General features: G+C 27.1%; 1 protein-coding gene across 1 annotated transcript; it reads right to left on the bottom strand.

Annotated features, from left to right (window-relative positions):
* Positions 1-2,323: 2,323 nt before the first annotated feature.
* Positions 2,324-3,937, bottom strand: WRKY25 (probable WRKY transcription factor 11-like). Its single transcript, NM_001288599.1, has 3 exons — positions 3,192-3,937; positions 2,598-2,723; positions 2,324-2,504 (listed from the first exon to the last, which is right to left on the bottom strand). Exons 1-3 carry the CDS (start codon positions 3,935-3,937, stop codon positions 2,324-2,326), a joined length of 1,053 nt encoding a protein of 350 aa, NP_001275528.1.
* Positions 3,938-12,490: the final 8,553 nt, after the last annotated feature.

The raw sequence follows: 12,490 nt of genomic DNA on the forward strand, positions 1-12,490 counted from the left end.
TTCGAGTAACCTTAATACCAAAGAAAATAATTGTAAATTTCTCATAGCATAAACTCGTATTTAAATCATAAATTAATTAATCATTCGTAACAATAACATATAAGTCAATGATAATTGTGTCATCTATATGAATTAAAACAAAGATATGCATACAACAATAAAATTATTTTAAAAGATTACAATTTTTTACGTGTATTTGGTCTTAAGTTTTAAGAATGTACATTTTTTTATTTCTTAATAATAATTATATGATATTTAAATTTAGAAAAAAAATAGTTTTAGAGATGTCATAATTTTTAGATTTATTCTTCTAATTAGAAAAATCAAATAATTATTTTAAAAATCTTTTAAATCTATTTTTAAAAATTCAATCACTCGAAATGTACATTTAGAGGTGGTTATTATAGTATCACATAATCCGAACCTCAATTAGTCCGTTAATAATTCGACAATAGTTTCATATATTATGCTTATTTCGGAGTATAAAAAAAAAAAAAGATAAGATAATAGTTGAACGTAGATTAACTTATTTTAAACGACGATTCAATATATATGTTTATGGTTACTCAATCGGCAAAGTTCTATCTTAGAAAACAAAATTTGGATTTTATCACATTTTCATATCGAATAATGACTACTTTCTTGACGTAACTAAACTATTGTAAGTATTTTTTTTTTTTTAAGAAAACAAAAATAAAGAGATAAGTATGTTAGGAAAGGTATTGTATAATGAAATTATGATAGTAAGATTAGGTGGTTGATTCAATAATAATTGAAAATGGAAATGGATTAGAGAAGGGGTCTATCTAACTTTGAGGTGTAAAGCAAGAATAGTGGTATGCTTTGACTTTAACAATCAAACCATTAATGGACAATAATCTAGCATTTCACTTTTTTTAATTTATATAAATCTTATCGATTACTATTTGCCTTAAATAAACTATAAGATTGACAATGCAATAAATGGGGGAAAATCTATGGATTATTCCATTTTTAATTCTAATTATTGAAAAATTATTTTTAAAGATTAAATTAGTGAAAATATTTATTGATTTATATCTATAATAGATTGCAATATAGACTATTATTTGTTTACATTATTTTGATATATTTGAAAACAATTTTTAGTTTTATTTTTTAAAAAATGAAACTATAATAGATTGCAATATAGAATATTATTTGTTTACATTATTTTGATATATTTGAAAACAATTTTTAGTTTTATTTTTTAAAAAATGAAACTATTTACAAGATATAGTAAAGAAAACTAAAAAATCAAATGGTTTGATTTTTTTTAATATAAAAATGGATATTTTGGTTTGTATTGGAAGAAAACAAACATGTATTGGTTTGGAGGGTTTTTTATTGGAAAATTTAAGAAAAATATCAAATTCAAATATATAAACTTAAATTAACAAAAAGAAAAAAGGATAAATTTTAACATTTACTAAATGGATAAAGATGTTCACACCTAATTTAAGCCTATGACAATGTGTAAAAAAGATTGATTAAATTGAATCGAATTAGGAGATATTGGATATTTATTTTTTGCTCCGTCAAAGTAAGAGAATAGATTTGGTGATTTGTGTGGTGAAGGCGTTGGGTATCGTTTTATTCAAACACTTGGGCGTGAATAATGGGCCATACTCCAATTAAATGAAAACCCCATTTTACCCTTCTCTTCTACTTTTATTTGACTTTTTTAATATAATCACATCTTTCCAAAAAATTAAATAAAACATATTCCAACTCCATAATTCAATTTTCCTCCCCAAGGAAAAGACAATTTAAAATAAATAAAAGAAGAAGAATTTTTTTTTTGAATATATGCCTAAGTTTACGTCTTTAAATAAAAGAAAAAAAGTCAATTTGGGAATAAGTGAAATAAAGTATTCCATCAAGTAGGACTTTTTTCAAGTCTCGAAAAACAATAAGATATCATTAAAACGAAAAAAAGAAAAGAAGAAAAGTAAAATTTCTCCTTATTGAATTAATTGGCCCCCACAATACCAATTTATGAATTGATTGATTGACAACCTCTCCCACCATTTTCCCTATTCTTTTTGACTTTTCATTCCCAATTACCATTTTCACCCCCTAATTTTATTTCTCCAAATTATATTCTTTATACCCAAAAACTAAAATAAAAAGAAAGAAACAATTTCTTTTTTAATTTCGAATTTCTTCGTCCTTTTTTTTTTTTTAATGTACAATCATCAGAAGAGATAAAAACGAAGTCAAAATTCAAATTTTCTTTTTCTTTCTCTTTCTCATTCCTCTCCAAATTAAATCCACTTTTTTTTTCTTTATTATTATTCTAGCTTCAACTTGACTCAAAAACTAAAGCTACTCCTCCAGCCGCCGCCATATTTTCCGGTAATGAGCTCTGTGTATGGCGATGCTCCCCTTCGTACGTTACAATCAACATCGCTGGATCGTTCGGATCTCTCTCCACGTGTTTCCTCGCCGGACATCCCCTCATCGTGCTACACTTATAATACCCCCTGAAATTAAATTTCACAAAACACCGTTCAGTCTCAAATCCCTAAATTAGCGTTGATCCTATCTGTTATTTTTTTTCAAATTTTTATACTCACCGTGGGTATGGAGATCCTTTGATCGGCTTCTGACCGTACTTCCTCCATGAGTACTCGTCCGGTGGAATATCGGCGATTTTTGAACTGATAGCCGGGACTCGGATGGTCTTCTTCATCCGATTTTTTCTGTAGAGAAAGAACGGCGGTCAATATTTATTGAAATTGGGAAAGTTGATTTTTGCAATTTTAAAATTGGATGGAGATGGTGGGGCAGATCATGTGAAGGATGTCAACGGTCAACAATTAAGGCTGAAAGAACGAGACAAAATTACTTTATTGCCAACTTGAATTTTCCCCCTCTCTCTCTCTCTCTTTTTTTGTTTTTCTAAATTATTAATTATTAATTATTATTATTATTTGGAAATTACTAAACCACCCCACCTAATCGTGTCAGTGTCACGCGTGTTGTGCCCACTAACTCGCTAACTGTTCCCCCAATTACTACTCTGACGAGTCAACTCGGTCTCCGTCAACAAGGTTCTTCGTTAACGAAGTTTAGGGTTACTGTTTCTTCAAAATATATCAATCCCACAGATATTCGTCGGTGTTTTTGTTCAAATTTAGAGAAAATAATGTGGAAATTAGATTTGTTACCTTCTCTTCGAGCAATGGCACTTTCCGGAGATTGATGTTGATCCGGAGAATTTCCCGGATAAATCTTCGGAATGATCGTGTTCGTGACACCTCTTCTTGTAAGGTGCCGCCGAGAGCGGAGGCTTACCGCCGGAAGCAGTTGGCGCTGGTGCTAAAAAGATCGACGTTCCTAATTTTCCGTTAGATACACTTCCATCTCCGGTGATAGCAGAGGACATAAACGATGAGCTCGAAGAGACACTGAAGGTCTCTTTAGAGAATTCCAAATCGGCTCCCTTAGGGTTAGAGTTCAGAATATTCGGTCTAGTGAAATCAAGAGTCATACTCTGAGGCTGAGATAGAAAGTTCGCGGCGGTGGCAACGACTTTTGTCTGTGGCTGAGCGACAGTGGCCGGAGCGGTAAACGGCAGAGCAGGAACATTCGGCGGTGAAGTGAACGGAGTAGGAGTGAGAGTCATGGCTTGATTTTGAGAGAGATGAGCGGATGAACCGGAAGACGATGAGGAAGTCGAAGAAACCGGACCTCGCCGGAATCTGGCGTGACCGGTTCGATTGAGGAGAGAAATGACTTTCTTGAACTTGGAAACGGTTGCATCAGTTAGGTCAGAACAATCGACATGGTTTGAAGATTGCTTGTGAGAAAGAAGACGAATCAAATGCTCCATACTCTTCAAACCTTGCGATGCTGCCTCTTGTATAGCGATTTGATCATCCATCTTCGGGAAACTCATCAGATCGACCGCCATAGTTAAGAAGAAAAATCAAAACAGATACAAAAAAAGATGAACTACAAGAAGAAGATCATTGAATGAAGAGAAGAGAAGAGAAGAGAATGATGAGTAATCAGAGAAAGTAAGACGAAGGTTGAAAGGTTGGGGATGATTTAATGGCGTTGGAGATGACCGGATGACCGGGTAAACAAGTTATGAGTCAAAGTAGATTCGTAATCCAACGGTGGAGATTGGTTCAAAGACGTACACAGTGGGGCGAGACAAAACGACGACGTATGCTGCCGAACAAATTTAGAGACGATAAAACGCGGCGTTTTGTTGCTTTTTAAATGGAATTTAAGCATTTTGCATACGATATGATCTTAAAATACCGTATCGTTGGCGATGAAATGGAGATATTTAGAAACTGAACAAAACGACGAACAATTCTGTGTTTTGATGAAGAAAGCTGACCAAAAGTGGGGATCACGTGGTGCTGTTTTATTATTCTTGTAATTTAACCTCCAAATGTTGACTAACTTTATTATAATAAATATTGTTTCAAATTTATTTTCCATATAAGCTTTTTCTTCCTTTTTTTCTATATATTTTTATTTTTATTGCCAAATTTCTAAAATAATTATTATCTTAGTCTTACCAATAAAGAGAATATTTTTTCTTATCAACTCAATATTCATCCCAATCATCTTCTATAGTACCCTAACATCAATGGTCACTAATCCAACTTTGGACATCAATGATCATCACTTACCAACTTTGGAGTTGTATTCCTTTAAGTCAATAGTAAAAGTGACATGCAATGTTAGATTTTGATATTTAAACTCACTATTGTTGCATTAAAAAAATTGAATAGTTGTTATATATTTTTACAAAAGTAGGTCGAATTACAATTTTGATTCTTATAGTTTAAATAAATACAGAAGATGTTTGAACAGCTAAAATACAATTAAATCACTGAAAATCAAGAAAATATTGAAAAACGTGAGTAATTGAAGATGAAATAAAAACAATAAGCGAAAACAACATAGTTTTTATGTTAGATATTAAATTGAAAATATGTTATTTTTTTTGGAAATAAAAGAAATAAAAGTTGTGGGGATTAATTAATAGAAATGGAATACAAAATTGAGAAGCAAAGTTTATTATGAAATTAAGAGCTTTTTTAGAAAAAAAAAAAGAAGAAAAAGGTAGATTAAAGGAGAACCGTGGGATTAATTGGAGATGATCGGAGAGTGGGAAATGAGCAAAAGAGTTGACGACGACTTTTTGCATTACGTTCATTTAATAATTGGGTTGAAAATTTGAAATTTTGTGCCACGTGTTGAAAGCATTAAAAGAGTATGGAAATTAGCTGGTGCCCAATTAAAGAAAAATATTTGAACTAAAAAAATTAAATTTTATTTTTCGTTTTTGTATTTGTATTTAATAATTAATTGTTTTTGTGTGGTGCAGTGCAACTTTTAATAAAGTAAGAGATAATTGTTTTTAAACTAAATAAATAAATAAAGTAAGCGATAACTTTCTCGAAACCTTTTGACCTAATTGAGGGATTAGGACTAATCATGAGAATATTAATTAAATATTATCAACTTGCTTCATAAACTTGAAATTAAATAACTTTGTTTTATATAGAAAATAATAATAAGATTGGAATGGTTGAATGAATATTTAAAATAAAATTATACTCATAATTTTAATCGAGTCAATTGTCATTAATAATTTACTTTTTAAGTCATTAATTTATGTAATTAATTGTTAAGCTTGCGACTTTTTAAACTTAGTGGGAATGGAGGCTTTTTCTTTTCATTTTTAAATTATGTGTTCCTAACTTTAGAGTTTATATTTGAAATTATATGCTTGTCTTATTTTCTAGTCAATTTTTTAAATTCAAACTATTAATCTTTTTAAACTATATACATACATATATATATGTATGGAAAATAGAAATATCGACCGATGTACATATATACATGATTCACTAACATGTCTTTAGTATGTTTATGGATAGGAGGAGAACAAATAGTATTAGAGATACGGATAAATTATAAAATTTATATATTGCACTTCTCTAAACTCTTGAACAAAAAACGTGAACAACTAAAATATGAAAATTAAAGAACTTTTCAACATATATATATATATATATATGGCAACAAGACGTGTGTATTAGGTCATTTGTAGCTAAATTTAAACTTGAAACTTGAAAAGCATATATCAAATGCTATTCAAGTTATAATAGCTAAAATACGTTTTTCTTTTTAAGTTAATTTTTAAATATTAAAAAATTGGGTAGTTTTAAAAAATAAAGTTAATAAGGATGATATAGTTTGTTCACAAAAAACAACAAATATATTCAACGTACGAAAAATCATAAAACATAATTTGATTATACCGTAACAAAATAAATTTTAATTTTAAATTGTAGATGAGTTCATAATAATCTAAATGGCACGAAACTAAATTTAAACTTCTGAACATGATTTTAAAAATAGTTTTAATTGATTTAATCATCTGTTAAATTTGTTCTTACTCACTTTTACTCCTTCTATTACCCTTAAACACTAAAATCTCATACATTAAATTGAATGTAATGTTAGATTTGCCAAATACAAAATAACATATTTAAGAGAGGGAAAAGAAGTCAAGAGAATTATATGTATAAACATACTCAATGGTATTAGGAGGAAATTGAAGAGGTGATTGGATGGAGACAAATAAATGGTAAAGGAACAATAACATTATTTTTCAAGTGGGTTTGAAAAGCAAAAAGAAAAAGAAAAAGGTATTAAATTGGTTTATAGTCAAATCAAATGGCCAAAAAAGCAAAGCAAAATTTGGTCCAAATAAATAACAATTAATTCAACACCATATAAACATGCTCTCCACCACTTTATTGCTCTTTATATCTTCATTTCTCCCATTTAATTTTTCTAACATTTCCATATGGTTGACTTATCTACGACACAAATTATAGTTTATTTTTTTCACTATTAAAATTAATAGGTCTAGCCCTGGAGATGAAAACTGATACTTTAACTTTAGGATTAATTATTTTGAGACTTTGTAAAAGTTATTTATGGATTAATTATTATAAGATATGAAGTGATAAGTAAGTGAAATTTGTTGAGAGAAATCGTCAAAGGAGCGTGGGGTTTGGGGGCAAAGCAAAACATAAGAAAATAGAGTGGTTCGTTCTAGAAGGGTAGAATTTTATGTTTTAAAACTTCAACTATTCTATTGCTTTGACATAACATTCACGACTTCCTAATAATAATAATAATTATTATTATTATTATGTGGGTAGGTATAATATATAAGGTTGAAATATCATATTTTAAAATTTCACTAAATTATTATAAATATTATTAATTAATATAGACTTTCATTAGTATCCAATTTTAAAAAATGCAATCATGTTGGAGGAATTTCAAAAGACTTGGAGAAAGTGAAGAAAAAATTGCGATTTTTTTTTCTTTGTTTATTTATACATCATATTATTTTTAATATTAGTGTAAATATCATTTTCGACAAATTTAGATATTTGTTTAATTTTAGATTTTGTACTTTCAAAATTTTAAATTTATTAAAATTATCATATACTCAGTTTAGTTACAAATATATAATATTTTTAAAAAAATGTTAAAAAATAGAACGTTTTACAAAATATGAATTTGGTCTTTATTGAGTATGTTTGCAATAAAAATATTTTGTTTTTGGTGTTTTCTTAATTTAGCCAACTTTAGATATTTGTAAAAAAAACAATTATTTTACTGATAAAAAGTATTTGGATCACAAATTTGATATATATATATACACGAATAATTTAAATGTTTGAGATAATTAATATATGTGTTTGGGTGTGTAAAGTAAGGAATATGTAACCGTTACGTGTCAAGTTTATTAATCTTAATATTTTAATTTTTTAGAAATAAATCAGTATTGTATTAAGTGTATAAATACTCAAATTACATAACTGACGGATTAAATGCAAAATATCAATTATTGAATTTATTGTTATATTTATTTCATCCGTTAAAAGGGCTGTTTGGGAGCGGGTTTATGGAGTATTAGAGTTATCCTCATCTCTCGCTCCTTATCTGGGAGAGGGTTCGCATAAGCGGGGATTAAATTATCTATATTTTCTTTATTTCGAAATGATATATAAAAATAATAATTTTAAAACGAGGAAAACAATTTTAAAAAAATGTAATATGATAATTAAGGAAAATGTTAATTTATTAAACTAATACATATTTAATACAATAATTATAGGAATAGAGGATAAATTTTTAAATCCAAACGAGAGTGTGAATGATTGAGGTGAACTCACCATATTTTTTTTTGTTTATTTTTCAATTTCCTTTGAAATTCAAAGCATTTTGAAAATGTTCCAAATCTTCTAATCTTCTGTTAGAGTGTTAATCATCAAGCTTGTAAATTTATTAGAATGTATTAGTAATCATGTAATAGTTTAAATAAAATTAAATCAATTACAGTAAATCTAAAATTTGTTTACAACATGGTTTTTTTATTAAAAAAAATTAATGATAGACATAATACAAATACATATTCACCATCAAATCTACAAACTTACCACAATGTATTAGTAACAATAATTAAAAAAAAAGAAAATTAAATACATGAGCTTTTTGTATTAGAAAAAAATTCAAAGATCGACATAAATGCTACGAACAAATGAACTTAGCATAGAAATTGAAAATTGATTTGCTTACCAAATTCATATTGTTATTTATAAGAAATGCAAATGCTACAATAGATATGTTATTTTTTTTAGGGGTATTTTTAAAATTTTTAAAATAAATTAAAATATTTACAAGTTACGGCAAAATTTTGGATTATATCACTGATAGTCTTCTATCACTGTAGTATATCAATGACTATTAGTAGATCACTGATAGCCTAAGTTCACTCTTAAAATTGATGTTTTGAGGTGTTTACGATGCAAAACAACAGTAGCAGATCAGGAGCTCTAGAAGTTGTATTAATTTAAATCCTAAATTAATAATTTTATGTCAATTTAAAATTTGAAGTTTCTCGTGTGTCAATTTGAACCCTCAATTTAAGGGCTTGGATTGATATACTTATGAAAGTTCACAGTTTAAAATCAATACACATGATAAAGTTTAAAGTTTAAATTGATACAGTTATTAGTTTATGATTTAAATTAATACAGTTATTAGTTTATGATTTAAATTAATACAGTCTCAAAAGTTCAGAGGTATAAATTGGTATTTGCTATAAATATCACACATATCACATTGTATGTATTAAATACTTATACTTTAAAGATTTTGAATGGCACTCGCTCACGTAAGGTTAAAACCATCATGCATCCAATCCGTGTAATTATAAGGAAGGCAAATCATGAATTATTTTTAAATACTTAACTTTTCGAGTATTAAATTGGTGTAACGTTTAATCACAGTCATTATAGTCTATAAACGTTTTCAATAAAAGATGTACTGGTCAATGATGTTGCATGAACTATTATACTTTGGTTGTCAGCATTATTTACTTTCTTATCATAGTTTGGTATACGTTATAACCGTCTTTCAAAAGCGAACACATGCCGATTACACGTGAAATAAAACACTTGTCAACATAAAGTAGTAATTGTTCATGTAAATAAACAAACTGCAACATCTCAACGTGTTAAATAATTACTTATAACAAATTACCAATAATGAGACTATTATACACGACCGTTTCATTTGCATGGCAAATGTTAAATTACAAGACTGGTCATTGAATTATCAAGATTGTTTGTTTGGTCCATACGTTTTATTTTCTAAGTAATAAGAACGAGAGTAATGATCTGTATAATATGTATGGTATGTGTGCTAGCTTCTTCTTTTAGATTTTATGTCAAATATATTTATGACGTGTTTAAAAACGGTAAGAATCAATTGAAATTAAACCCTATATTTTTTTATTTTGTGTAACTGATATTAATTTCGATATGTTTGAATGATTGTTTTCCAATAAATAGTTTCTCTTAGTATACGTTTGAGGGTTGAGAAATTCGAACTCCTATCTTTAAGATATATAAAAGTTCCATGTCAATTAACGTTGAGCTAAGCTCACCTTAGCATCCTGATAAACAGTTAACACTGTCGAAGTTGATGAAGTTAGATTATTAAACACAATCTTGTAAATCTGATAACCCGTATTGAAAAAAAATTAAACTAAAACAAACATCACATCGACCAATCTCTTTAATTAATATAGATGAAGTTGAGTTTTCTCTCTTTCTATCTTTAAGTAGTATTTAAATTTATAAAATGAAGCCCAAATTTTTACATTTTGTTTCTTCTTTTAAAATATTGTTGTTTTAGTACAAATTTACACTGAGATATTTCAACTCGAAGCTTTAATCTTTAGGTACATACAAGTGTCAAATGGGATAGATCGTTGTTGGAAGATAACCATTATTTTATAATAGAGTTTTTTTAAGGAAATTTTTTTAAAAACAGTAGATTTTACAAAATATTTACGATCAATAGTAAATTATACCACGGATAGTTATTGATATGTTACAGTGATATAATCCAAAATTTTGTTATAGATCGTAAATATTTTAATTTATTTTACTATTTTTAAAAAAAACTAAGAAACCGACAAAATATTTTGTATAGAACAATTTTGAAAACGAAAAAGGTTCACATACTCACAATATTTCACATGGCTAGGAAGGAGAGTGAGAAAGTTGAGTTTTAGAGAAAGAAAAACAAAATTTTAGTTTTATGGTTCATTTGATTAACGTTTGTTGACTATATTTTCGTATTAACATTAAAAAAATTATAAAATAAAGAAAAACCGTAAAAAAAATAAAAATTAATAAAATATTTACAAGAGAAAATATAAGTTTAATAAATTTTATCTTTTAGATATTTGTTTTCCAACAGTGTAAATAATTTATTCATTTTTCTATTTTCTAAAACCGAATAAATTAGTCAGATCTTTGGTTATTATCAATTTAATCCATACAATTAATCTAAACATCCAAACTCACTTCTTCAAGTAACAAAACCTCACCAACAAATACCAAAATTAAACATTTTTAAAAACGCTTTTAAAAGTTTAAGAAAACAAAAATAAAATAGCAAATTTTACAAAATATTTACAATCTATAACATAATTTTTAAATTTGATCGCCGATAGTCACTGATATGCTACCGTGATAATAGTCTATCAGTGACTATAATTGATAAAATCTAAAATTTTGATAATTTAAAAAAAAAATAGCAAATGTTACAAAATATTTACAACCTACAGTAAATTCTATTACTGACAGTCATTCATATGCTACAGCAATTCAATTTTTTTTATAGTTCGTAAATATTTTAATTTATTTTACTATTTTTAAAAATTCTTCAAATAAAATTATACAAATTTCTTATTATTGTTATTATTATAAAAAATAGAATTATTTAAGGGGGTGAGGTGACCAACTTTGATACGGAAGTGGATTTGATTCCTTTTTTTAAAAAATAAATAATTTTGTTTTTCAAAAATTTGTTTGTTTATTTATTTATTTCCGATAAGGATATATATTTTTAATATGTGTATTGAATAAATAAAGGAAGAATGTAATCTGCGGAATCTCTTCTCGGTGCTATTTTATTTTTCTTTTCTTTTAAGAACAAATTGGGAATTCATTTTTATTTCACTCGTGGCTATAGATTCTCTTTAATTCTAAATCTTCCCTACCCCTCCTCTCATTAGTCATTTCTATAAAGTTGACATAAATAATATACATTTTTCAACTCTACGTCTCTTTTCGGTCTCTTTTCCAACTAAGATTCGAAATTAAATATCGTATCTTTTATTTACTAAGTCAATCTTGATTTCGTTCGGAGAATTGTTGAATATTAGAAAAGTGTTCGGAATGTTTTATAAATGTAACTAAATTTTAGATTTTATTCGTTGTAAAAGTTTATCTGAATCTATGAGTGAGTGATGCATGTGAAATGTTACTTGATTTTATTAATTTGTTGTATAGTTTTGAGGAGAATGAGAGATAGTTAATAGAAGAGAAGTTTTTAATAAAATAGTTGTGAATTTTGTAGGGATGGATTGAATCAAATATGAGTAGTAATGATAAGTTAAAGATTTTATTTTAGTACGTGTAATTTGATCTATTTTAGTTTTTAAATTTTTAAAAGGGTCTGTTTTTTGTCCTCAAATTTTTTGAAGAAGAAAAAAATCACTTTGGTTTTGTAAGAGTTTCGTTAGCTGTTTAATGTAACGATGTTGTTGCTTTTATATTTGGATTATTATGCTATATATTGAATAAATAAATAATAATTTTTTTTTTTATTATATGTCAATACAAAGTATCGAATATACTTGAGTGAAATGAATTCAAACTAAAAGTTGATGAGTTTTTTTTTTTTTTTCAAAACTTAAATTTGTCCGATCTGACTCTCCACCCTTTATTTGTTTAATTTTCATATTGAAATCACAGCAACAATGTTGACTAAATTAAAAAAAATAAAATAGAACTAACGTAAAATAAACTAAAGAAATAAAAGTTTAAAATTGAAA

This window comes from Cucumis sativus, chromosome 3 (assembly GCF_000004075.3).
Source record: "Cucumis sativus cultivar 9930 chromosome 3, Cucumber_9930_V3, whole genome shotgun sequence".
NCBI classification, from domain to species: Eukaryota; Viridiplantae; Streptophyta; class Magnoliopsida; order Cucurbitales; family Cucurbitaceae; genus Cucumis; species Cucumis sativus.